Here is a 27,290-nt window from a genome sequence, read left to right on the forward strand (position 1 = left end):
TCCTTTATATGGGTTTCTCTTACATCTAAAAGAGTTGTAACTAGGACAAGGGTTCACCTGGGTTTGGGAAAGGGAAATTCTCCTTACATGCCATCTCCAGCCCACCCATGGATTGCCCCAGCAGGAAAACAAACAGTAAGGGAAACAGGCAAGCCACAGGCCACAGTACCTGACTTTCCTGCCTATCAACTAGGCTGCTTAGATCAAGTCTGGTTGTGGTTCTGTGAGGCAAACATTGCAGCTTCAAACAAGATACTTTAGTGGAAGGAGCCCAGAGCTGGAGGCAAGAGACCTGGGTTCATGTGCTAACTCTGCCACCTGTTTGCTGCATGACCCCAGGCAAGTCTCTTCAGTTGTCTGAGATTCATTTCCTCACCTGCCCTACTTATCTCACAGGGTTATTATGAGAATCAACAAGAGAGGGTGTGTGGAAAGTATTTGGAAAGCCGAAAGCACCGTGCAGCTATCAGGGATTGTCAGCCACCTCCAGGGAGATAGCAGTCCTCCCACCTCCAAGCACCTCCATAGCTTGATGGATCCTGGACTGAGTGGAAGTGCCTAGGTCCCACTTTGGCCCTGGCAAGGAGCCCCCTACCTGAGGGTCCCTTAGTTCTTGTGTCTAATCAATGTTTAACTTGTTTGAGAGTTAAATTTGCCATAGGGTAAATGTTCATTAAATGGTAGCTTCCCACAAGAATCCTCTCCCCCAAAATGTTTGATTTTTCTCAAACATTAATATTTTGCCCTTCTGTGGAGCACCTTTGCATATACCTTCTGGCCCTTTCTTCTGAGCCAACACTTTTCCATCTTTTAGTTCTTGCTAAATCTCATTTCCATCATGACCTTATAGTGAAGGCTTGCTATCTTTTCTGAACTCCTAGACCCTGTATTTATTGGATTACTTTTTTTTTTTTTTGCAGTAATGGAGATTGAACCTAAAGGTGCCCTACCACTGGGCTACACCCCAGTACTTTTTTTTTGAGACAGGGTCTTGCTAAGTTGCATAGGCTGACCTTGAACTTATGATCCTACTGTCTCAACCTCCTGAGTAGCTGGGATTACAGGTGTGCATCACTACAACTGGCTCCTGGATCACTTTTGTAGCCTTCATCCTTTACCAGTTATCTTTCTTTCTATGCATATCTCATCTTCCCAGTAGAATGATAAACTTCAATGAGGGAACCATGCTGAATTTACCTTATATTTCCCATGTTTCTCTACTCCTCTGATCCAAGGCTGACTATATATTTATTTATTTTTAGTATCAGATATGGACTTCAGTCTTTGAATTTTTCATCCTCTCTTCTTTCTTAGATCCTCTCACTATCTCTCAGAAGTTTGAAAGTTAGACATTAATACTCCTTAGAGCACCTTGGCAGCTGTGCTCCCTATGGATGAGTGAATCACAACTCTCAAGGGCCCACACTGCCTGTCTTGCTCTGCCTCATTCCTGGGCTTTGCCTCCCTGGAGTCTTACAGCTGAGGACAAGATTTCAGTGGTGGCAGGGACACCTCCTTGCAGTAAAGTCTGGTGACTTGCCCCAAATTTTAACAGTTGATTGTCATTTGAGAACTCAGAATTGCTGACTTCCCCTGGAGCTACACCATGACCTCGTGCAGGTAAGGATGCTACCACAAGTCCACAGTCACATGGACAGATCTGATCCCATGTACACACCTGGGAGAAAAGGTGCCTGAAAAAGGTCTCTAGGAGATGGCTCCGCTGCTCCCGTGTCACAGCTGCCCTCATCAGCTCCTGCTCCCGCAGCTCCCACTCCTGGAAGCTCAACCCATTCTCCTTCAGAGCTGCCCGGAGGTTTTCTACCAGCGCTTGCCGCTCTTCCTCTAGGTTAAACAGCAGCACCTATGGGACCAGCGGGTGAGAATAACCATTTGTTAAGGCCTCTTGAAGTTAGACATTTTACATGGATTATGTCAGAGGGACTACAGACATACCCTTACAAAAGAGATATCTCATATCTCTTTTTACAGAGGAGAATATGGGCTCAAGTGGCTTGCTTACAGGTGCAGAGTGAGTTCAAAAGCAATTGTACAGCCAGTACACACACCTCCCAGTGGCTCAGGAGCCTGAGGTAGGAGGATCAAGAGTTCAAAGCCAGCCTCAGCAACAGGGAGGCACTAAGCAACTCAGTGAGACCCTATCTCTAAATAAAATACAAAAAAGGGCTGGGGATGTGGCTCAGTGTTTGAGTGCCACTGGGTTCAATCCCTGGTACCAAAAAAAAAAAAAAAATGTACAAAGTCATTATTCCCTCAATTCCATGCTGAAGAAGTGAGGGGAAGACAGGGAGACCAGAGGATAGAGGGGACCATAAGCCAGGCAGAGTCACAGCCCATGTTCGGCCTCCAATTTAGCTTCCCTCCAAAATATCTACAAGTTCACTAGATCCTGAAATAAGGGAATAGGGAAGAAGGCTCAGCCTCTTCCAAGGATTCCCATCTAAGATCTGTGAGGGCATCCTTAGAAAAGGAGGAAGCTAACTGTGGCTGCAAGAGTGAGAAGAGTAAACCCCGTCATTCAGCAGGCGCAAAGCAGGATAAACGTGTTAGGTTCACCTGTTAGTTACTATAGCCTGGGACTAGAGGCTAGCAGCCCTACCTCCTGGCCCAGTGCTTCTTCCCCTCCATCTGACTGCTTCCTTTGCTATAGCTTTGGACAAGCAGGCAGGGGCCACCTGGGCCATACCAGGTCATACTCCTTGGGGATCTTGAGCAGCAGGGTACGACGACCACGGTTGTTGGACAGGATGAGGTTGACCTTCTGTGGAGGCCGAAGCTGGATTGTCCGGAGCACAGTGAGCCTGCCATCTAATACTCGAATCTGTCCAGGCTGTAAGTGCACAAGCACAGGCCGGCAGGGCTCCTTGCGGCCCTGCCATTCCAAAGCTGAGGGAGAGAGATGGGGCTGGGTCAGCTGGGTTTGGATCAGCTGGGTGCACCAGAGGCACATTGGGAGGAAGAAGGCCAGCTCAAGGCTGGTTAGAGCAAGGCCTCCACAGCTTCCTGTCCCCTTCCTGGGCACTGAGAGTCATCCCTTCCCCAACAGTACTACTGTGCCTCTAGCCCAGGAGGAGAATAGTGAATACCATTTCCTAGTGTTAACTATTTACTCAGCAGAGTACTTTACATGAACTATTTCATTTCATTACAAACCTTTAAGGTAGGTGTTATTATTATTTCTTTTAAGAAAAAATAGGCTGAGAGACATTAAAACATCTGCCTAAGGTCCAATAATCAGCCTATAGTGGTGGAACCAAGATTCTAATGCCAGTCTGACACCAGACCTTCATTAGTCACTGCTCTGTTGCCTATTATTCCAGTATGAGATGCCACAAAGCAGCAGTTCTCAGGGATTTGTGAGTCATAGTAACCTGTAAAATCTAGGCAGAGTCCTACACCTTTTTCATGAGTCTATCACATTCTCTTCACTGGGATCACTGGGAGGAGCTATGGAGGTTGGAGGACTGCAGGTCCTTTCACCTAATGCCACTGTAGTTTTCCCCATTTGATCTGGCCTAGCCTACAGCCCTAGAAGAGGGAGCCCTTTTCCTGGGATAGAGATGGGGACTGCAGTCCTGAGTCATGTCCTCCCCTCCACCATCCTGGCCAGCCCCAGACCTACCTTCCACACCTCCCACAAGTTTCTCTGACATGATGCTCTGGCGTTCCTGGCCTTGAAGCCTCTTGAAATTTCTCATCCTGAGCCGGGCAACAATCCAGGCGTTGAGCAGGCTCACTGGGAAGGTGGAGGTAATAGGTGTTCAGGGGAAGGTGAGGCTCTGGGAAGATGGAAGTGGTTCCCTTCCCATCTCCTTTCTTTAGCAAAACCTCATGCTTTCTCCACTCCTGAATCTACTGATCAATTGTTTCAAACTGTGCAGCTCTGTGGGAAGAACTGCTTTGCATCTTCTGGTAAGCTTTGGGTAGCTTCTAAGATTCCTGTCCAGCCTCCTTAGTTTCCTCCAGTGAGTCCTCAAGCCACAGGCTAGACCCACCATGCCAGACTGCTGGTCCACCCAGACATAGCCTTGCCAAAGACTAAGTCCCAAGCCCTTGCCCAGCAACTCCTTCTGTCCCAGCTCTGGTTCTGAAAGGAAGTTTACCTCTGACAGTTCTCCAGGGCCAGACTTCTGCAAACAACTTAGGGTTGTGAACTTCCCCAGGTTTCTGACCAAGTTGAGCCCTGGTGAGTTGCAGGGGTCATGGATCCCAGGAGAAAGGGAGGCAAATCTCCCTGGAGCCAACTTATCGGCAGCTTAGACACTCCTTGTGTCCCTTCCCCTAATATTTCCTTCACCTGCCCAGGGGGGTACTCTGTATGGTTTATTGTCACAGATAGAACCACCCTGAATCACTCCCTAGCCTCAAACTGCCCACTCATCACTTTTACCTAAGGGGAAGCAGCAGAGGGTTCCAATGGTGAGCCCAAAGCCAAATCCGCTGCCCTCAAAATAGTCCCGGATGATGAGGGGGACGCAAGCTGGCAGGCCCTCCGTGTTGAGCTGTCTTGGCTGTGGACAGGGGTCTCCTGGGGAGGCAGAGGGAGTCAGTCCTGGGTGTTGGGCCACAGGCTCTGACACAGGATCACTGAGAAAGGTAGGGTGGCAGAAAGGGAGCGAGGGTGTTCTGGGTAGCAGAGAAGAAGGGGCTGCTTAACCTGTCCATGGTAGCAAGGTTGTCACATTTGCCTACTTGAGTAACAAGTGGGGTAAAAAGTGAACCTCTATCTCTTCCTATGTGCTTACTCGCTCTATCTCCTCTCTCTCATACACACACACACACACACACACACACACACAGATACACACACACAGCATTTCCCTCATCCTGTCATGGGCAGGAAATCCTCACAGCACTTGGCCTTCCTAATACTCCACTCAGCTCCAGCCCCTTCCCAAGTGAATGTGAGTCTCCTCACCAGGTCTCCATGGCATTCAGTTCTTCCTTCATTCAGATCCTTTCCTGAAGGAACCCACATATCTGTACATGGTAGCCCTGGCACCCAGAACCAAAGTTCCCAAGGGCAGAACTATAACTCACTGCCTGCTTGGATCTGCTGCCCAGGCATACTATGTCAAGCCCACAACCAAGGAGAGACAGGCTCCAGACCCAGCACCCCTCCAGCCCCTTGGGCACTCACCTGCAAGCCAGTAAAAGACATTGGGCTGCAGGGCACTGGGGTCCACATTGGTGATGGCCACTAGAATGTCCCTTAGGGAAGTGTTTCTGATCTCTGCAATCTCTCTCTCAGAAAACAGCCTGAGGGTGGGAGAGGTGGAGAGCTGAGGTGATGGGAAAGAGATGCAGGCCCCAAGCCTAGTGACCTGAGGAGGAAAGAGACTCAGAGTGGCTGGGGAGGGGGTAATAGGAGGGTCTGGAATCAATGTGGGTTGCCTAAGGCCAGATAGAGGGTCTGGAGCCCAGTCCAAGGTAAGTCTGAGGTGAAGGCCTTACCCATTCCTGGTATTTTCAAACCAGTAGCGGTCTCCATCCCGTAGCCGCACAAACTGGTCAAGGATGATGGTGCTGAAGAGGGGTCCAGGGTCCCCATGACTCTCCAGGAGCCCCCCTGGCAGCAGCTCCAGCCGAGACAGGTCCTGGTTGTACAGGGCAGCTGTAGCCTCCAACACCTGGAACCAAATAGGGGCAGGAGTATGTGAGAGGACCGGGCACTCAGCCTTGGGCAAAGAAGTGGCTCCCAGGGATTAGCCCCAGGAATAATAATAATAAATGACAGTAACAATAACTCTCTCCTCCAAAGTGCTTATTATGCTCCAGGCACTGCTCTGAGTGCTTTGCATAAGTTAACTCATTTATGAGAAACTCACAGCTGCCTGTTGTATGAAATTGGTATAAAACAGAGAGTCAACCCCCTACATAATTTGTTCTTTAAAAGGTGTGAATGTTCAAAAGGCAAAATTAGAATGTACAAAGTTGAATGATAGAATGATGTCATAAAAGGTTTCTATTTTTTTGGAGCAAAAAAAAAAAAAGTTTTTTTAAAAAAAATCAAATCCCTAACAGTATACTGCTTTTCAGGGACAGTCTTCAATAATATATCCTCTACATTTTATACCTGATTTTTTTCTTCAGTTCTTTTCTTCACAAGGTAAATAAGCACCTGTCCAGATAGTTCCAAGGAGACCCAGTGGGAGCCAAAGATTTGCTCCTTGGGGCATTCCAATCCAAGGTAAGTCTGAGGTGAAGGCCTTACCCATTCCTGGTATTTTCAAATTATATATCCATAGATATTATAAAGTTTGTGGGCGCCCTGAGCACATCAGTTCTTTATGGGCCTTCCAATTCTCTTCTTTCCAACAACTTTATTAATTAGTAAGCATAAAGTTCAGTAAAAGAGGCACTGTAGAAACACTGCTGTGCCAAGATAGTTAGGCAGCCAAAGCTGGTAGGTTGGCCCAGGCAACACCACTTGCCCAGGTGATAGCTCAGGGAGTGAGAGCTGACTCCCAAAAGGCAGCTGGGGTATGAGTACAGAAAAGTACAGCTTGTTTCTAAGTAAAGGACTTTCTATTCCCACTTGGGGGTTGTTGGGAAGAGAAAAGGAGATAATGTCTACTAAGTGCCTGGGATGCAGTATATGCTCAATAAACATTTGCTGGATCTGAGAATTCTGAGTCAAAAGCCAGTCAGTCCTGCTGCTCTGATAATCTCCATCCTGGTGTGTGAGATTGGGAAAAGTGACCTGGGAAAGCCGGTCCCTCTCACCAGGTGCTTATTTCTGATACCCTCATCTCACTACCCATTTCATATCTGGGAATGATGTGCCTTGGTCCTCCTATCCCACCCTCTGGGTCCTGACCCCTCCTCACAGTGCCATCGCTCTGGGAGAGTGCAGGGTTGATGTCCTTCCAATGGGAAATGGGAGGGAGGCCCAGTGCTGCCCTGGCCTTGGTGTAAGAGGGCAAGCCCAGATCCCGGCCCCTTTGCAGGCAGCTGGCCAGGTAGTCTGTGCGGGAAACCTTCAGTGGCCCAGGCCAGAAATCTGGGAATGAAAGACCAGAGGGTTAGAGGGAACTCAGGGCCAACCAATGTGGCCTGTAGCCCAGATGACTCCAGTCAACTCCAGGAGCACTTGAACCAAGCAGAGGGAGAGTCAGAAGCTCTCTCAGCAGTAACTGTGCTGCAGGCTCCCAGCTCTGGATCCCTCCCTTCCCCGCTCTAGAGATCCAGTCTAACTGAGATCCACAGCCTGTGGGGACAGCCGCAGGCTTACCTTGCACATCCTCAACTACCACATGGTCCTCTTTCTCAGCAATTTGGGAGGCCATGCCCAACAGCAGCGCGTCCACATCTTCAGCACTTTGTAGATTTGGGTTCTTTGGGGATGGGAGAATGGAATCAGATGTTAAAACAGCCAGGCTCCCTCCACCACAACTTTCATATCCTTGGGCCCATCCAGGCCTGTCATTAACTCCTAGTGGGACAACCCTTTCCTGCAGTCAATTCCCTACTCAGAGTGAGTGATGTTCCTATTCAAAGCCCATGTTGCTGGAGACAGGTCTCTACAAGCAGAAAGGATCACAAAACTCTACTTCTACCTCAGACTTAACTTTGTTTTGCAAAGGCTCTACAACATCTAGGTCTTCATTCTTGCTCTGTTACTAATCAGCCATGTGACCTTGGGCAAGTCAAATGGATCTCTCCAAACTCAGTGTCCTCCCCTTAATAAAGAGACTTGGGTGAAAGGTGCAACTTAGTGGTAGAGTGCTTGCGTAGGATGCCCAAGTATCTAAGGCTCTAGCTTTTATCCTCAGCACCACACACACAATGGGGAGGGGGTGGCACTCAGATTAGGAAGACACTGAGGCTTCTTTCAATTTAGCTGCAGGACTGATTCTACACCTTTATCTTCTCTCCTTGGCTCTCCCGCCTTCCTCCTGCCTTTGTAAACACTCACGCAAAATACCTGATTTTGCTTTAAATCAATGGTCAAAGCTCTTTACCCACTATCCTGGTTTGGATGGACAGATTTTCCCCCATAACTCTCAGAATCCCTTCTTCTTCCCAACTCCACACATACACACACATTCACTCACTTCCCAGGTTGTGTCTAAGTGGGAAGTTTCCTTAAGGGTCTGGTATGGCTGGAGTATTTTCAGACACCCAGATCTATCAAGGAAGAGGAAAAACTCTAGGAGACAGCAATAAATGTAGAATCACACCTGTGCTGCACAGTCTCTTACACAGCCCCAAGCTGAGGGTAGAGAATGGATTTTTGATCATGTCCCCCAGACTGCCTCCTTCCCCTCAGCCCATCCCTGCTACCTGCTCCAGCCCTCCTGCCCTCCTTACCTGCACACTCTCAGACACAAACAGACACAACATACACACATATACCCACCCATATATATGCCCCCAGCCCTAACCTTTCGATTCCAATAGCTGTTGCAGACACGAAGAGCTCTGGAGAAACTTGTGTTCTTATTGACAATCCTCTGGAAATAGCAGCTGGCATTTCTAAAATGAAATGAGCCAGGGAGTGGTGACTTGTGATACAAGATTCCAATGTCAGGCATTAGCTCTGGTCTCCAATACTATAGCTAGGGGACCCAGGCTTCCCTAAGGTAGTGACCATCTGACCTTGAAAGGTCATAGACAATCTGACTTTTGGAAGTTCCCTCCCCTCACATCAGACCACAAATCTAAAAATTAAGTAAGTCATAGGAAGTCTATACATTGGCTTGTTGGAGCATTGCCCATGAAACAAAGAAAAGGAGAGGAAAGAAATGCAGTCTGGTTGTACATTTTCAGTAGGGAAGCATCTTTTTAAAAAATATTTTCAATCTGAGGTTGATTGACTCCTTGAATGGGGAACCTGCCAATTTGGAGGGCTTAGAGTGTGTCTGCATGCAAATTTTTTTTTTTTCCAGATGAGGTCCTCCTATGTTGCCAAAGAGTCTCAATCTCCCTAGTAACTGGAAACATAGGCACAAGCCACTGTACCTATATGTACACATTTCTATTTGTATTTTCATGTGTGGTGCTGGGGATTAAACCCAGGGCTTCTTGCACACTAGGCAAGTGCTTTACCACTGAGCTACATCCCCAGCCCTATATACACATTTTTAAAAGATTTTAAAATTGTTCTTTTGAAACTACTTATCTATGGATAATTCAATTGTCTATAATTTTTCGGCTTTCCTCAAGCATACTCAGATATTGTTCTAGAGTAAGAAAATATAAGCTATCAATTGTTTTAAATTAAAATTCAATTATTAAAAGTACAGTAAATTAACATGCTTCATTTAATATATATTTGCTTTAATATGTATTTTTATTTTAAATTTCCCTTTGCATTTATTTTGAAACCAATATTTTTCTTCAGATTGCACACATTTTTAAAGCTCTTTCCAAAAGCTTGTAAACCCATGTTCTGGCTTATAGCTAAAAATGTCTCCAGCATATTGCCAAGACCTCATGTTCAGATGGTGGGCCTTATGACAGACACCCTTTTGAGCCTCAGTTGCTCACATTTAGTTGGGAGACAGATATCTACACACCAATTGCAGGATAATGTATGTCAATATTCTTAAAAACAATGGTATAAGTTCATAAAATTATTTTCTTTCTCCTTTATATTCACCATTGCCTCCACTTCAGACTGAACACCCTGTCTTGAGGGCTACTGGGGGAGTTTTCCCAATGGATAACCTTACTCCTCCCAAAACACAAACATTTGAGCCCACTCCCTCACCTCATGTAGACACCAGGGGGCACCATGGTGGAGAAGAATTGCTCAGAAGCCACCACGAACTCTGGAGAGATGCTGGGGTCCAAAAAGGAGCGGTATCCTGAAGTAAGAGAAGAAGGAGGGACACTAGAATTCGGTTTTTAAATGATTCACCATTCCAGCCCACAAAGAGAGAGAGAAAAAAATATATATATATATATACATATATATATCCCATCATCCTCCCTTTGCATTCCCTCACCTGCATATTTCGGGGGCGTTTTCTGCAGGAAACTGGGCAGCCACTCATACAGAGCGATGTTCTGAGGGTCAGAAAGAGGAGATGGGCTGAGGTGAAGAGGGCAGTCTGGGGGACATGATCAAAAGTCCATCCTCTACCCTCAGCTTGGGGCTGTGTAAGAGACTGTGGGACCTGTGCAGCACAGGTGTGATTCTACATTCATTGCTCTCTCCTAGGTTTTTCCTCTTCCTTGGCAGATCTGGGTGCCTGAAAATACCCCAGCCATCCCCTCCCCCAAGGAGACTTCCCACTTAGACACACCCTGGGCAGTGTGTGGATATTGTGGACCTGGTGGGGCCACCAGAGAGCTGAGCCCAAGGAAAACAGGTGCAGAGCTGAAGACTCAGCAGGGGCAGTCCCTGGAGAGGCAACGCAAACAGGAGAAGTACCTGGCCTGTGCCCCACAAGGAACGAGAAATGGGGGTGGCAGAGTCGGTAAAAATAATCACAAGCAAAATCTCTCCTGTAAGTAGCACTGGGCCTCCTTATCATTGATAGGGGCTTTTACTAGACATTAGCTCCCAAAGAAGAGGAGCCTCCAGGAAAGCAGCATTTCTGGGTGTGGGTGGTCGCAGGGTGAAAAACTGTGCCAGGAAGCAGAATCTCCAGTGGACTTTCACGTGGGTGGGCAGCCGAATGAGAGGTTGTGCTGACCTGGTAGGTGGCGATGACCTTCTTGCGTGCATGCTGGAACAGCTCCTCGTCCCCCCAGTGCGGGTGCTCCTGGGCCAGCCTCTGCGCGCACAAATTGTGGTAGCGGAACCAGAGCAGGCCCAGAGCCTGCAGGAAGGGCTCCCGGTTCCCTCGCTGGGCTCCGAAGGCTGCAGATGTTGGCATGCACACCAGAAGATGAGCAGCTGCGCGACCGCGGGGAGCCCAAACACAAACCCCGGCCCACCCTCGCTCCCACCGACACGGGGCACCCTGACGCCTCCACTTCGCGCCCCTATGAGGCCTCCACAGCCTCACCATACAGTCCCTGATGTCCCCGCTGCCCGGTAGCGGGGTCGGGTGCCGTCCACATGAGCAGCGGGTCCTGCGAGTCCCGGGGGAAGGCGGGGTCGGGCCCTGACGCCAGCTGTCCTCCAGAGAAGCTCCTCAGAGCATCGTTCCAGGAGTGAGAGGAGCCATAAATGGCGCTGCCGTCCAGCCAGCCGGTCACCTGGTTGGTCTGCGGGGGCACGGGGTGGGCGAGCAGGGGTCAGGGAGCAGAGATGGGCAAGGAAAGACCTGCGGGTGGGGAGTGGGAGCCTCTCCCTGGCCCATCCTGCCAGGCCTGAACCCCAGGGAGCCACCTGCCCCAGGCCTAGCCTTCCAGTTGGCAGCCTGGCTGGCCTCACCAGGTCCCGGGGTTTGCTAGGGCTCTGCCCCGTCTCTGGGTCCCAGCGGCTCCTTTGGAAGGGTAGCACCACATCCCCTCGCTGGTTGGGGTCGAACACAGGGTCTCCAGGTGGGACGTGTATATTGAGGAATTCGGCGGGACAGCCAGGAGTTTCCACACTCACCAGGTCTGACAGCACGTGGTAACCTGCAGGAGGCAGTGCTAGAGTCAGCTGTGGGCCACTCTCTTTCTTGCCTCAGGTATCTAGTCCTTCTGCCTCTCTTCAAGCTTCAAGAGTCAGTAGTAGCCTTTATGGGCAAGTCCAAGCCTTGACCTTCTTGCATTCCCTTTCAATCCTTTGTCTCTCCAGACCTGCCTGTGTCTACACCTGATCTAAGATGTTGTCATTGTCGGTTTGGCCTTCTCCTTGGTAACTGGGAGGTGCTCACTGAGTGTGCCTAGGCAAAGAAGGTGTCAGCACCAGCTCCAACATGCGCAGCTGGGAGCCTCCCTGGAGGGCCTGACAGCTTCTGAGGGAGGTTAGATGGGGGAGCTTGAAAGAGCAACCTGAATGGCCAGCAGGAGGCAGGCCTGCCACCTGACCCCTCCCCCACATCACTAAGGTCCTGCTGGCTAATACCTCTGTTAGCCCTCTCTGTTACAATGGGAACACTTTCCTGAGCCTGTCCTGTGAGCCACTGGGGCAACAGGGTTCCATGAAGAGTCCCTACCAAATGATTTTCATGCTCCTGCTTCCAGTTGCACCTCTATTCTATCAGCCCAATAAGGGAAGGATGTTCCTTTTCCCTCTGCCCACCCATCCTCTTCCTTCAGGGGACAGATTTATGCCTCCCCCCATCAGACTTCACCTCACATGGATCATCCCTCCCTCTGCCTTACTCTTACTCCATTGCCTCTTCCTCCATCTCTCACCCCCACTGTCAGACCCTCCCCTCCATCACTTCTATCCCCATCTCCTGACCCCTCCTCAGACACAGAGGTGTCCAGCTAACTCCCAGTGGCCTTCCTCCTGAGAGGCTGACTTCCTCACCAAAGAAGAGGCCCAGTACAGTTCGGTTTCGCAGAGAGGCCTGCCCTGCAGGGCCCCTCATGGCAGTGTTACTAAGGTCTCGGGGGTTGGGCAAGTGGGGTTCTCCCAAGGGCTGGTACACGCCATCTGCATAACTAGCTGGGACCAAACGCTGCAGCCGAGAGCCTGATGGAGGAGAGATAAGAACAAGGGTAAATTCTCAGGGAGCATACTTGACATCTCTCCTAAGCTTCCCTCCATACCATGGATCCTAAAACCTTAGAAATGGATGGCCTTTGCTGATACTTACCAGTTCTCACCCTATTCTAGTGAGTACCAGCCTGGCCCTGGGACACTGTCCCCACTTGGCTCTCACCTACCTTTGCTGCCCCATCTGTGTTCCACAAGGTTGTTGTACCATCCATCAAAACGCTGCACCTCCCACGCAATGGGTTTCTGGGCTCCTGGGTGAGAATGGAAGGAAGGGGATGGCTGGGCAAGTCAGTGTGTGAGAGGCCAGGCAGGCCTTGCAGGGACTGGGTCCTGTGAATCTGGCACTCAGGACAGCAGAACTTGGACCTACCCCAGAGGTGGGAGGTGGGCATAGAGGGAGAGACAAAGGCAAAGTCAGGCCAAACTCAAGCCCCATCTTTAAGTTGCTCAGTGGACAAGATACTACCACTAAAATAGAGTAGCTGGATGCAGTGCCTGCTGACAGGTGGCTTCAGAAAGGAAGAGAAGGCTAGAGAAGGACAGTGGCTATGTGGAAGAGGATGCAGGGGTCTCCCACTCCCTTCATGCTTCAGATCCTTGGTGATCATAGCAGGACAAAAAATATTCTCAGGCTGGAAGACACCATAGAGAACAATCATTTTGACTTCCTTAGAGCCCCCTCTGTTAAAATTAGAAACTTCCTTCAGATTGTCCTAGAGCCAGTGGGGCAACAAAATTCCAGAAGAGTCCCTACTAGATTATTTCCATGCTCCCGCCTCTACTTTCACCCCTACCCACCCCCACTCCCATCAGCCCAATAGGGAGTCAGTTACACCCCATACCTGGGAAGGACAAGTCATTCTGTGACCCATCACTGGGCATGGACAGTCTAGAAAGGAGCCTGGCCCTTTCCAGCTCAGCAGAGCCCAAGGCAAGGGTGCAGTACTGCTCTACTGGTCTTTTTCCCAGTTTCTTGGGTGGGACCTGAACTGGACTGGTCATGTAGATGACCTTGCCCTTTTCCCCTTCTGGGACTTTTTGTTCTGCATAAAATTCCTGCTCTTGATGCCATAATACTTTCCAAAAAGTAGGGTCTAGGAAGGAGCATTCAGCTACTGGGGGCAGAGCAAAGGGAAGGGGAGAAAAGGGAGGATCCAGAATCAGGTGTGGGATGGAGATCTTTCTGGTCAGTAAACCAGACCATTTCTCATCCCAGAAAACAGAATAAAGGCCTGTCATCAGCCAGAGAAGACAAATTCCTCTGATTATCCTCAGACCAAGGACAGGATCTCTAAGCCACCCTCCTGCCCACGTGTGTGCCTCCTCCGCCACCCACGACAGCACACTCACTTACCAGGGGATCAGGGAAGGAAAATGACTGAGGCTTTGATGTTTGAGCAAAGGACACAGGGGCAGGGACGAGGACAGCCACACACATGTGATCTCTAAAATAAGATGAACTGGTGGTAGAACATCCTTTAGGGGAGCATACAGGGTGAGTGTTTCTTAGAGATAAGAGGCAAAAGATAAGGAGAAAAGGAAACCCCAAAGCCAAGGAAAGGAGACGGCTGGAATGAAGGTGAATATGACTAGCTCTGGCAGGGAAGAAACTTCAGGGGACATGTCATCATCTTGTCACCTCCAGCTGGCACAGATCATTCCACAAATTTTCTCCAATTCCTATATTTGCATTTCCCATCCCTAATGATCAGATTTGCTCCTTTTAATCTAACCTGTGGCACCCTAAGCCCACTTCCCTCCTCACACACCCAGACTACAGAGAGTAGCCTCAGATTGTAGTAAGAAACTGTCCAAGGCTGAAGATTACAAGATTCAAATCTTCTGGGTCATATTGGTTTTGGTTTTAAATATTGTTTGAAAACACTAGTAACTCCCCTTCAGTTTGGGGCCTAATATGATCCCAAGACCCTTTATTGTCTTGTATCAATCAATCTTTTCCTATTTTGAATCAGAGACCCTTAGTTTATGAAAAAAGAGAGAAGATAGAGGAGGGAGAAAAGGCCCCAAAACTGGAAGAAATGAAATAGAAAGTGCTGACACATCAGCTCCCTAATTCTGTATATTTGGTAATAATTTTCATTCCATTATCCATCAATTTATTCAACAGCTAGAAACGAGCACCTACCTACCATGTACAGGACATTGTATCAATAGGGCCTAAAGATATAGACATGATCACTACATAGCTGCTATCCTTGGGGGAGCCCAGAGGATGCTGGGTTCCTCTGCTCACAACCTTGACTCTACTCCAATCTGTACTTACCCACGGGGGTCCATGGCCCAATCAAGAGGGTCCATGCAAGAGCCAGGTAGAAGCCCATGATAATAGAAATTCAGCTGTTAGAATACCTCAAACTGGAGACCCTAGAAAAAGAAAGGACAAAGAGAATGAGCCCAACTGTTCAGAGAATCAAGCCAAGGCTGCTCAGGCCCCTGTGAATCTAGAACAGGTAACAAAGAACAAGAGACTAATTTGCTCCCGAGATCCTGTCCTTGATTCAACAAATACTCATGAGCACCCACTATGTACCAGAAACTGACCCAGGCACTGGAGAATACGTGAAGAACAAAATAAAACTCTGCCTTCATGGACTTTAACTTCTGCTTAGTTGGAAAACCTTGCTTTGACCCAGCTGCCTACAGAGTGTGTGTTCCTTGGACAGAGCCTTGCTTGGGGGCTGAGAGACTGAGCTGAGGTCTCAGTGCTGCTACATGGGCTTCTGAACAAGCCACTTACCTGACTTGATCCCTGTTTTCTTCTTTCAGTTATGGGAATAAATATACCTGAACTATTTACTTCCAGCATGGTTGCCAAAATCAAATGTGAGATTAAGGTTGAATTCAAAGCAAGAAAAATGACAGGTGTTATGCAAATGTGATATAGAGTAGGCTGAATCTTGGCTCCTCTACGAAGCCTGAAGAGGGGTACAGTGCCAGGTGCTCGTGTTTCAGGGTTGGCTTTCTGCTCTCCCCCTGCAGGCCAACAAACCACCCAGGGACAACAGGGAAACAGAGGTAGCAAGGGACTCAAGCTGAGACTCCTGAGTGGCACAAGGAATGCCTAAGGCCAGTGAGAGCCTCCTAAATGCAACCTGGAGATTGAAAGGGAGGAGGTAGGGGCTCAGGGAAACCAAACCTCAGTAGGACAGGTCATCTAGTCAGAAGAAAGAACCCAGGAAGCAACCTCATCCCCACTCCCATATCCTACAAATAGAAGAAACCTAAGCCCTGCCACAATGTAAAGGCTCAGTATTCCATCCATTCCATCTTGCAGAGTCTTCCAGAGCTGGCCTTTGATAATATATAAAGAGCTGGGCTCAGGATAGTTGGAACTGTATGGCTAGATATGCTAAGGTCACCACACTGGTCCTTCCCTAATCCAAATTGTCCTACTCCTTCCCTTCTACCATCATGTTTTCAGGCTCCTGGGCACTAAAGACTAATGTACCACTCAATTCCAAAGGGCATGCAGTAAGTTTTCAGGCCAGGGTGTGAGAACATCCTGGAGAGAAGGGCAGGCATGCTTAAAAACTATTCTTTGTGGGTGGGTAGCCCTTAAAGATTTACACAGCAACGTGGGTGCAGTAGCTTCCCAGTAGTGGGTCAGAGCAGTTAAGCCTCAGGCGGTGGCATAATCAGGGAGAGAACACAGGCCTGCCTGGTTCTTATCCCACATGGCCACTCTTCCTAGAGTAGTAACCCTGGTGGCCCTGGGATCAGAGGAAGATGAGCTAAGGTTATAGGGATTCCAAACTAGTCCCAAGAGAGGGGCTAGGGGGAAAACTTGGACCCTCAGAGCCCAAAGTTCCCTCCCTGATATGATGTGCTGGTGCCAGGAAGGAGATTCTCAAAGCTCAAGCAAACTAGGCCACCCAACATTCCAAGGTCCAGAAGAACCCTGTCTCTCAAAACTCTGGTGGGGCAGAGGACAAGGCCTAACAGGGTCCATTTTCGCATTAGGATAAGATTGGAAGGCGCAGTGAGGCAAGAATTCCCTTTCCCTCAAAAACATAGCAAGATGGGGCTCCCTCCCTCTACGCCCTGCCCTTGGAGTTCCCTCCCTCGGAGCCACCGGGCCACGGGCTGGAGAAGTCCTCCTGGATCTGACCTTGGCCTTGTCGTACCCCGACCCTTGGACTGTGGATTGGCTCCGTCCTGGCTCCCAGCTGGGCCGGCGAAACGCGCTGCGCTCTCGACTGGCTGCCTCTCCAGCTCTGAGCTGGGGCGGGCGGGGCTGGGGGGTGAAGAGGGGACGCGTCCTGGCGCTGGGGCGGGGCGGGGCGAAGTGGGGCGGGATAGAAGCCGGCGAGCCGGGACCCGCCAAAGTGCTCAGCCGGGACATGGGCGCTGGAGGTGAGAAAGCGTGGGTTCGCTGGGCTCAGGTGGGGGATGTCCTGTTGGTGCCCAGGGCTCGACTAGTGTGGCCCTGTGGGCGGAAAAGGGCAAGTCTGCCTCTACGATTCGGATGGGGCTGAGGGTGGAAGACGGAGAGGGTGCGGGGCGGGCGGTGGCTGAGCCCCTACCTCCTCCCTTCCAATCTCCAGTTGCCTTTAGGAGGCTCTCACTGGCCCCAGATTCTTTCCACACCGTCGGGTCTGGGTATCAGCCAATGCCCATCCACAGATCAGGTCAAGCGTTAAAAGGAAAGCACGACCCAGGCTAAAACTCTCTAAGTTTCTGCTACAACACCTTGCCCCATAGTTTGGGGTGTGATCTCTGGGGGGGTCTTACTGGGTGCGAGCCGCATCCCATCAGAGCCAGAACTGCATCTGTAGGTTTGCGGAGGTGCTGCCCTGGGTGCCTGGGATGGGGACAGGGAAGTGGTAGAGAAGGAGGGGTTGTAGGGATGGCTGCGGAGGGGACATACCCAGGGAGAGCACAGTCCTAGCGCGCCGGTCCCTCCCCCTCGAGGCCGGGTGGGAGGCAACAATGCAAAGCCTCGGGCGCGGTCTGAGAAGTTTGGGAATGACTTGAGGTAGAGGGCGGGGAAATACCCGGTGGTTTGTCCGGCCACAACTTGGTCTTTAATTGAGTTAGGAAAGGAGTGGGGGCTGGAGGACAGTCACGGCGGGAGAAAGGCGCTTTTGGTGACAGAACGTCTGGATCAGGTTTCTCCCTACTCTTACCCCCGGGAGCACAGCGTGTGAGGTTCCACAGGAAGAGGTGAGCGACACGCAATGCCACGCACGCGCTATTTGGAAGAGGAGAAGGCAGGGAACCGTGGTCGGAGAGTGGGTGGGAAGTATGTAGCAGCTGAGGTCTATGCAGTCCGGGTGGGTTCAGAGGTCTTGAAGTGCTGCTCCCTCACCCTCCCCTAGGGGCGCAATTCTCGAGTCCACCCAAACCAAATTCACATTAAGTGGGGTTGTTTTTATTTTTTAATTTTTAAAAATGTGGTGCTGAGGATTGAATCCAGTGCCTCACACGTGCTAGGCAGGCGCTCTACCACTGAGGCACAACCCATCCCTCAAGTGGGGGTTCTTAAAGGAGAAAGTCTGCTAAGAAATTAAGGCAAGGAAAACCTCACAGGATCACGAAAGTCACAAAGTTTACAGATACTGAATCACTGTCCTCTCTAAACTGGAGTCTGGGAAGGTTGGGTGCATGATTCCCCACCCCTGAGTTTCTTAACACATCAGCCTTTTCTGGGGAATCTTCCCAATCCACTTTTCAGATCTTGTTCTATTTCTCCACCTAATGTCTCCTTTAGTGCAACAACAACAACAACAACAACACACACACACACACACACACACACCTTTCTTCAGAGAAAAGACAGGACAGGAACTCCTGACAGGTCCCCTTAGCCAGCCAGAGCTGGTGTCTGTCTCAACCAGAGACATAAATCATCACATTCCAGGAGCTATGCATTGCCAATCAGGTCTCTTGGCAACTTCAGGCATGTCATTCACTCCTCCTTTTTAGGGGATTAGTAGTTCTTACTCTATGGATTCCCAGCAGGGGCAAGACTTCAGGAAGAAGTCCCATCAAACTCCAAGAAAGGTCACAGAGCAGTAACAGAGCACATGACTTTGAATGATGAAAACTGGAGCAGACTAGACTGATTTTCTTCATGACTGTAACTTTATCTTGTACCCACCCCTCATACACAGACCAAAACCCCACTTCACCCTGTGGTAGGTAAGGACTGGATAACTGCATCTGAAATACAGCTGAGCATGAGGAAAGACTTTAGTACCTAAGGGAAGTACAGGAAAAGAGAATGGTGCCTCTCTCATGCAAAGTGCACTAATTGGCCCATCCAAAAGTGAGAAAGTATCCCAATTTTATCACAGGGACCACTAATGGAATAACATAGAAGTCTGTGTTACTGAACATGTCAGTGTTTGGGTGCCTCCTTCTTGTGTCTGTGTCTCTGTTTATGTAAAGGTGTAGGTGTGTGTTTGACTGTATCTTATGTCTGCTTATTTATATCAATACACACTATGGCTATATAGCAATCATGGTGGCGAGCTAGGGGAGAAGTGGGAGATTTTGCCAGAATAGAATCAATTCTATTGGCAGACTCTACTTGTCAGTCAGGGAGAAAGATGGTCCCAAGGGAATCTCAAACTTTGTAAGAAAAGCAGGATTTCTGGGTGTAGCGACTTCTCATTTCAGTCCTACCTCTTCACATAGGAGCCCTGTTAACTTAATAAAGAAACTCAAATTAGGATTGGAGTCATGAAATCTTAACTTTAAACTGAGCTATCTAAATTAAGGAAGACCAGAACCAGAAGAGATTAAGCAAGACAAATTTTATTCACCAACTGTCTTTTTGCTTTAGTCATCTTTAATAGGTATTTTGGAGAACTGGAAATAAATTAACAATGCCTTTCTGTACTTTAGGTATAGAAAACCTTTTGTTAGTGTTTCTTTGAAGCATCATGTTAAGAGAGATGAGCCATTCTTGTAAAATATTTATAACATCTCATTAAAATAAATGCAGGAATAATACTAATAAGCACCTCTGACCAAAATGCATTATATTATTTATTATTTGCTTATATTGCAAATATTTGTTTTTGACCTTCCAATATATAACATGAATTCCTTGCTGTCAGTAACCTTGTTTTATCTGCCTATCTTGTTAACCAAGATATTCTACATTTTATAGCCCTTCCTCCTATATCCTTTCATAAAAAATATAATGTTTTCATCTAGGTGATATAAATAAATTATTTATAGGTGATATAAATAAAAAATTCTCAGACCCATAAACATCTCCTTCAAAATAAAGGTTCCTATCACATATTTCACAAAACAACTTAATCCACAAATTCTTAATCACTCATCTTCAGCTAGTATCTTTCAGATTCAATTAAACATGAACACTTACGCTTGGGTCTTCACTAGTTTGGGAGATGCCAACTATTGGAAGAGATTTTGTGAAAAATTTTTGAAATCACTAAAAATTGAGAGTGAAATCCCTTCTTGCCAGCCCTTAGTCCTGCATTGGTGATAATGTGGACTGAGTATAGTGCAATGACAGAGCATAGCTCCCCCTTGTGTAAGAAATCAGAAGAGGTCTGTGAGAAGAACTCATTCATATTCATTCTTTTGATCCAGAGCCTGATTAGTATATGCTACATGCAGGAAAGATGGAAAGATTAAGTCCCTGCCCTCAAGGAAATTGAGTCTAATGGGGAGACATTATTCAAACAATTAGGGTACACTGTAATTATTGTGATCATGGAGATAGGTTCAAAATGCACTCAGAATGTTAGAATAGGGAACATCCACATAGGCCCAGTGGCATCAGAGGAAACTTCACAGAAGAGATAAAACAAGCTGAGACTTGATATGTGCCAGGTGTTTGCCAAGGGAGTGAGAGCATTCTGGGCAGAGGAAATAGCATATACAAAGGCAAGAAGCTTGAAAGAGAATGTCAGATCCGGGGAGAGGTGAACAGTTCAAAGTGGCTATAGAATAAGTCGGGCAAAGAATGGAAATGGAGATAAGATGGGTGTGGATTTGTGGGGGTGACAACCAGATCACAGGGTACTTTCTATTGGACAGTGAGAAGATTAGAATTTACCCAGAGAAGAGAAGAAAAATAATTATTATATTTATTTATTAGAAAAAAATATTCTGGTACCAGGGAGAGGACATGACTAAATTAGGACAGAGGCAGTAGGGAAGGAAATATGTGGATGTTTCAGGAACTATTTAGAAAGTAAGATAGTCCTGGTTCTAGCTTATTTGATTAATGAATGGTGATGCTGCCAAAGAAAATGAGTAACACTCAGGTAGACATGGTGCCTTCCATTTGGGACCTGTTAAATTTGAGGCAGCAAAGAAACATCCAAGTGAAAATACCCAAGAGGACCAAGACAGAATCCTGGGGAGCATAAACATTTAATAGGGAGGAAGAACTAGCAGAGGAGCCAAGAGGGATGGCCAAAGACAGGAGGCCAAGGAGAACATGGTGTCATAGAGATCCAAGGAGTAAAAGTATGAAGAAAGAGAATGTGTTCTGCAGAGTCAAATACCACAGAAAGTTCAAGAAGGATAAAAAGTGAGAATTTCCCTTTGAGTTTATCACTTAGTAACTTAATGGAAAAGGCAAGGATGATAAAAACATTGAAATAGGTTGAAGAGCTAAGGCAGTGGATATACCACCATACACCATTCTTTCAAAAAGCCTGCTGTGAAAGGAATAACAGTAGCTTGAGGGAACCCAGAAGCACAAGAGAGAAGGTTTCTTTGTCGTTGTTGTTGTTTTCTTAAAATGGAAGAAATTTGAGCATATCTTTGAAAGAAGTAGCTGGCAGAGATAAAAAATTAGAAAGTTATGAAGGGGAGAGGGAATAATTGATGATCAAGGTGGTGGAGAAAGCAAGCAGGAGTGGGGAGAGCCCAGAAGGGTGGATTTGCAGAAATGGAGAGAAAAGTAACACCTACTCCTGTGGGATGGGAGAGTTGAACATTTAAGAAAAAAGCAAAAACTTTATGTTAAGACTGAGACTCAGAGCTTGTATGACTTGCTCAAAAGATAGGATTAAATGTTAAAGCTGGGGCTGGGGTTGTAGCTCAGTGGTAGAGTGTTTGCCTAGCAAATGTGGGTTTGATCCTCAGCACCACATAAAAATAAATAAAATACAGTTTTTTCTTTCTTTCTTCTTCTTTTTTTTTTTTTTTTTAGGTTAAAGCTGTCTGTCCCTCATTTTTTCCTGGACAACATACAATCCCCTCAGACTGCACAAGGAGGTAACCAGCTTAGGAAAGGGGTAGGTTGAAAGCTGGAGTGTATTTATTGTAAGAGAATCCCAACAGTACAACTAGAAGGAATCTGAAGTTCATCATATCCAGTTGCAGATGAGAAACCTTCAGACTAGCGAGATCATCCCCTGCCTACTGTTAAGCTATTAGTGAGTAAAGAACTGAAACTGAACTCTGAAATAATTCCAGTCCAGGATTCTTTCCAAGAAAAATTGGAGAAAGAGATAAAGGGAGTAATAAAAATGTCCTAATCCAGAAGTTTATTTGTTATCAACACTAATCTTAACACTTTACATACACAATCTTGTTCTCATAATGACCCTGTGAAGTATATGTTATTATCTCCATTTTTCAGCAAAACCAGATCTCTGTAGAGGTCAAGAAGTTGCAAGACGCAGAGGCAGAGGCAGAATTCAAACTGTTTGAAGCTGCTTGACTCCAATGCTTATTCTTTTCACCATATCACTAAATAAGATAGTGCATGGAAGACTAAGTTACAGAGTCTCCTGAGCAAATTGAGACCGCAATACAGATCACAGCAAAGTGAGCAGAAGTTGGATTTATAATTCTAAGATGTTCCACACACACACACATTTTGACATCTCTGAAATTGAGGTGTGTCTTACCAACCATGGCAACCATGGTTTAATTGGCAGTACTTTTTTTTTTCTTTTTTTGTGGTACATAAACTATTAATGTATCTTGCATCCAGTTCTGTCTGAGACCTAAACACATTAGGCTCAGGTGCCATTTCCCCAATATCCTTAAAGAGACAATCTGAAGTTAAACAAGTTCTGAGATCAGGGAACAGGCAGAGAAATCCAAAGCCAGATCTTGAGCTGAAATGGCCTGGGAATTTGAATTGAAGAGAAGGCTCAATGTTGATGACAAATGGAATAGAAGGACGTGTGGGCCCAGCACTGTGCCTGGTAGAGCACAGATGCCCTTTTGGTGCTTATTCAGGTGGACTCAAGCTCAATTGTTCTGGAGTCACCACAACAGGAGCCAGGATGCTTGAGAAAGCTGGATAGAATGATGTGGACAGTGCAAGGTCTGAGAATCAGTCCTTTGCTATACATGTAGCAGAACTGTTTGGCCTTTGCTCCTTTGGGGTCCAAAGCAAATCTTTTTTTTTTTCTTTTTTGTAATCTGTATCATCTTTTACCCTTATGCCATCACTTGATAGTAAATATGGCTCTTTTTATGCTCTGTGATCTTTAAGCTTGTGCTAGAGGCCTGAGGGAAATAAAGGAGAATTATATTTCTTAAGACAGTCCCAGAAGAAATAGAGAAGCCTCAAGAGTAATGGTGGCATTGATTTAGGGGACCAAGGGATTAGGAAGGCAGCATGGGGCAGCAGAGACTGATTGCCAGTGGCCTAATTCTGTCACAGCCAAAAGATGGGGAGATGGATGGCTGAGGGGTAATAGAATGTCAGTACGTGGTAGAGACTGCTAAGGCACTAAAAGGTAACCTTGAAAGAAGAGAGATCTGATCTGGTTTATTCCTTGCTTCATCTCCAGCATCAAGAATAATGCTGGTACATAGAGAGCACTCAGTAAATGTCCACTGTTTTTGTACAGCATTGGCTTCTCCACTAACCCCCACCACAATGGCTGTGTTTGGACACGTATTCCCCTTCTATGCTGACCCCAAGCCAACCTTCCCAATGGACACCACCCTGGCAGTCATCATCACTATCTTTCTGACTGCACTAGTCACCTTTATCATCATCCTGCCTGGCATTCGGGGCAAGACGGTAAGAAAAAATCACAGACCTGGAGACCCTGCCCCAGAGAGACCTCACCTTCAGAATAAGGGATCTAGAGGGTCAAAATCCAGACTCAGACCTATTATGTATCAGACACTCTGATCCCAATTGACCAAGTGGCCTCAGTTGTAGAATCCCTGCCCTCCCCAAGTGTGCACAGAGGAAGGGTGGACTTGGAAGGAGGGCACTGCTTACTAAACCCACCCACCCTGTGACTCAGAGGCTGTTCTGGCTGCTGCGGGTGGTGACCAGCTTATTCATCGGGGCTGTGATCCTAGGTGAGTGCCAAGGACCGCTGACTTGGGCAGCTGCCTTCATCCTGTGAAGTGCCCTTAGCAGCCTGCTTCTCCTCTCCTTGTTTCTCCACAGAGGCCTCCAGACCCTGCCCACACCCCCTCTCTCACCATGGCCTCATCCCCTTAATCTTCCTCTTACCCTTGCCCACTGAGGTGCCAGCCAGGAAACCCTGCAGGATGTGTCTCCTCAACTTTTTTTTTTTCCCAGTTATAATGAACATAGGCAGAAAGCCTCAAGGGACAGGTCCAAAGAAAACAGGGGAGGGCTGCTTGCTGACCTTTGGTGATTAGGCAAAAAGTTTCTATGTTAAAGTTATCTGTGTCTGCCTGTCATGGTTTAGGTTAATGCTTCCTCCTTCCGCTGCCTGAGTAACTGTCTTTAAATGCAGGTGGGGAAGAGCAGAATTTGAGCAAGAGAAGTCTTAGATTCTGACCCATTTATTTTCTGACCCACTTATTCATCCTACATCAGTGGTTGGCAGGCTAACTATGAACCAGATCCCAGGCTAGTTAATAGGCATGCAACTGTGACCAATAGAGACATGTAGCTCTCATTTTCATGAACCCAATAATGCCCAGACTTCCCTGAGTTTTCATATATCCAACTCCCCAACCCCAGCTGTGACTTTCAGTTCTGAGTGGTCTGTAGGCCAGGTCAGCACCAACACAACATACAAAGCCTTCAGTCCCGAGTGGATCAGCGCTGACATTGGGCTGCAAGTCGGGCTAGGAGGAGTCAACATCACACTCACAGGTGAGGGAGGGCTCTTACATGGGAAGGAGGGAGAAGGATATGCTCTGTACCTTTGACATGGATCTATTTTGGTATGGTCCAAAGAACTATAGCATGCCTGGCACAGGGTTTAGGAGGGTATTGGGTACTGGGGTATGGTGGATTCAGAGCTGACTTCTCTCGGTTGAGATCCGCTCCTGTGACCTTCTGCCAAGTGAGGGTGAGCTGCACACAGCTGCACACACCCAGGCAAGTTCCCTACTTGAGATCTTGAGTCCCTGCTGAGCACAGCTGCCTTATTCCATAGGGACCCCGGTGCAGCAACTGAATGAGACCATCAATTATAATGAGAAGTTCACCTGGCGCTTGGGTGAGAACTATGCTGAGGAGTATGCAAAGGCACTGGAGAGGGGGCTGCCAGATCCTGTGCTCTACCTTGCTGAGAAGTTCACTCCTCGCAGCCCATGTGGCCTGTACCACCGGTACCGCCTGGCAGGACACTATGCTTCAGCCATGCTGTGGTGAGCATGGGAAGGGGATGGGATGGGGTCCCTACTGGCTTAGTAGGGACCCAGAAATAAGGTTTCTACCCATCTCTTCTCCATTCATATCCCACATGGGATGGGCTGACTTCTGTCACCCTGGTGTCTGGTTGGGAAACTCATGGGCAGGAATTCCTGCTTCACATATTTGGGGTATCTTTGGGTCCCTTGGCCTCCACCTTGTTCCTTCCGGCCTTGCCACCAAGTGGAGGTACCTGAGCCAGTCTTCAGTGGGTCCTGGCTTTCCAGGGTGGCATTCCTCTGCTGGCTACTGACCAATGTGATGCTGTCCATGCCTGTGCTGGTATATGGTGGGCACATGCTGCTGGCCACAGGCATCTTCCAGCTGTTGGCCCTGCTCTTCTTCTCCACGGTCACATCACTCACCCCACCTTGTCCCATGCACCTGGGCACTGCTGTGCTGCATACTCACCACGGGCCTGCATTCTGGATCACACTGACCACAGGTAAGACTCCCCACCCCAAGACAGACAGTGAAGGGCCCAGGAGGGAGCCAGGGACCATAATGTTGATGGATTTGAGGGTCCTTTTCTAGGGGCCAAGATGCTCTTGCCCTCTTTAATTCTTATCCCTATTATATCTCTCATCTCTTGCGTTGCTTTCCTCAATGCCACTTCCTCTCCCTCCTTACATATGCTCCCTTCCCTGTATCTTCTGTATCTGTCATGTTGCTCATCCCCTAACTCTCTCTCTCTCTTTTGCAAATCTTCCAACCACCCTCTACTTTTCCCCAAACACACTTTTCTATGTCCCCAATCTTAGAATACTTGTATGTCCCTGTTTCACACAACCCTAAATTGTTCTGTCATGCAGTTTTATTTCCTCCTGTCTTCTCTCTCTCTCTCTCTCTCTCTCTCTCTCTCTCTCTCTCTCTCTCCTTCTTGGAATACAACTAAAAGAGCACTGGACTTGGAGTCTGGAAAGTCAGGACAACAGACTCACAATATCCATAAGACCCTAAGCCATGTAACCCCTGTGAGCCCACGTTGCCCTTAAGGAGGGCTCTGGGCCTCCTTCGAGTTGTTCAATGTTTCTGGGAGAAGATGTCCTTGGGAGGGTGTTACTAGCACTAAGGCAAGACATCTGTTGCTCTCACCCTCAGGACTGCTGTGTGTGCTGCTGGGCCTGGTCATGGCAGTGGCTCACAGGATGCAGCCCCACAGGCTGAAGGTTTTCTTCAACCAGAGTGCAGAGGAGGACCATATGCTGGAGTGGAGTCCTGAGGAAGGAGGGCTCCTGAGCCCCCGATACAGGTCCATGGCAGAGAGTCCTGAGCCCCAGGACATTCCTCTGTCAGAGGCTTCCTCTGAGGCATGCTGTAAGGAGGAGCACCCTGGAGAGACTAACTGTGCCTTATAAGTCTCCTCTTCCCTGGCGGCCACCTGGATTTCCAACCTGGCTCCAGACCTCATTGGTGCCCCACAAAATCACAGAACTGTTGTCAGGGTGGGTTCTGTCAGGTCCCCAGCTCCCATCTGCAGGTGGAGTGGGAAAGGATGCCTGTACCTATTGATTTTTTTAAAAAAAATGAAACAAAAATGTCTTAAGGTGCTGAAGAGATGTTGGGCCCATAAACACTATTGCCATGTAAGACCAATCAGGGGCAGCTCCTATTTCTGCTCAGCCTTTCCTGGATGATTTGCCTCGTGAAGGTGCCATTAATTGCAACCCAACGTCACTCATAAGGAATGTGTGGGGAGGGACAGGAGTTATAGTGTCATTCTCCTAGGGACCCCTTCACTCTTGGTTCCTCTTTTTTTTTTTCTGGGCCCCCTTTGTTCTTCTTTTACTTTCCTGGCTTGTGTGGCCCCTTGATCTGTATTGGAAAGAAGAGGCCAAACATCTTATCCCACTTCTAATATTAACCAGCTGTGCCACTTTCTTTTTGAGCTTCAGTTCTCAAATATGCTAAGTGAGATTGTAGGGTTTACCAAGGACCTTAAAAAAAAAACAGTCCCAGGGGACTGGGGTTGTGGCTTCGTGTGAGGTGCTGGGTTAGATTCTCAGCACCACATAAAAATAAATAAATAAAATAAAGGTATTGTGTCCTACTACAACTAAAAGTAAAAAATAAAAATTAAAAAAAAAAAAAAAAACAGTCCCAGGA

General features: G+C 47.8%; 2 protein-coding genes across 10 annotated transcripts in view; one reads left to right on the forward strand and one right to left on the reverse strand.

Annotated features, from left to right (window-relative positions):
• The window catches only part of Duox1 (dual oxidase 1), a 32,715-nt gene extending 15,885 nt beyond the window's left edge, over positions 1-16,830 (reverse strand). The window contains exons 1-18 of the mRNA XM_015480702.2: positions 16,707-16,830; positions 14,862-14,962; positions 12,745-12,828; positions 12,386-12,550; positions 11,354-11,541; positions 10,983-11,184; positions 10,668-10,834; positions 9,975-10,035; positions 9,737-9,833; positions 8,409-8,499; positions 7,256-7,358; positions 6,852-7,024; positions 5,476-5,651; positions 5,162-5,280; positions 4,412-4,549; positions 3,644-3,757; positions 2,708-2,907; positions 1,679-1,864 (exon numbers count right to left, since the gene is read on the reverse strand). Of these exons, the coding sequence (XP_015336188.1) occupies positions 1,679-1,864; positions 2,708-2,907; positions 3,644-3,757; positions 4,412-4,549; positions 5,162-5,280; positions 5,476-5,651; positions 6,852-7,024; positions 7,256-7,358; positions 8,409-8,499; positions 9,737-9,833; positions 9,975-10,035; positions 10,668-10,834; positions 10,983-11,184; positions 11,354-11,541; positions 12,386-12,550; positions 12,745-12,828; positions 14,862-14,919 (2,322 nt within the window). The 5' untranslated portion in view covers positions 14,920-14,962; positions 16,707-16,830. The remainder of the gene's footprint in view (positions 1-1,678; positions 1,865-2,707; positions 2,908-3,643; positions 3,758-4,411; positions 4,550-5,161; positions 5,281-5,475; positions 5,652-6,851; positions 7,025-7,255; positions 7,359-8,408; positions 8,500-9,736; positions 9,834-9,974; positions 10,036-10,667; positions 10,835-10,982; positions 11,185-11,353; positions 11,542-12,385; positions 12,551-12,744; positions 12,829-14,861; positions 14,963-16,706) is intronic.
• Positions 16,831-16,851: 21 nt separating this feature from the next.
• Positions 16,852-27,237, forward strand: Duoxa1 (dual oxidase maturation factor 1). 9 transcript variants are annotated; one of them, XM_015480703.2, is made up of 8 exons: positions 16,877-16,951; positions 21,744-21,828; positions 23,404-23,579; positions 23,812-23,869; positions 24,507-24,641; positions 24,928-25,141; positions 25,412-25,629; positions 26,286-27,235. In XM_015480703.2, the coding sequence occupies exons 3-8, from the start codon at positions 23,433-23,435 to the stop codon at positions 26,540-26,542; spliced, it is 1,029 nt and encodes a 342-aa protein (XP_015336189.1). In that variant the 5' UTR covers positions 16,877-16,951; positions 21,744-21,828; positions 23,404-23,432; the 3' UTR covers positions 26,543-27,235. The 9 variants fall into 9 exon arrangements, with proteins under 9 accessions (XP_048649732.1, XP_015336189.1, XP_015336190.1 ...); XM_015480704.2 differs by having other exon boundaries at positions 16,891-16,951; positions 21,744-21,808; XM_048793777.1 differs by lacking the exon at positions 16,877-16,951 and adding an exon at positions 17,615-17,761.
• The last annotated feature ends 53 nt before the right edge of the window (positions 27,238-27,290 follow it).

Source organism: Marmota marmota, unplaced genomic scaffold, assembly GCF_001458135.2.
Source record: "Marmota marmota marmota unplaced genomic scaffold, marMar, whole genome shotgun sequence".
NCBI lineage: Eukaryota > Metazoa > Chordata > Mammalia > Rodentia > Sciuridae > Marmota > Marmota marmota.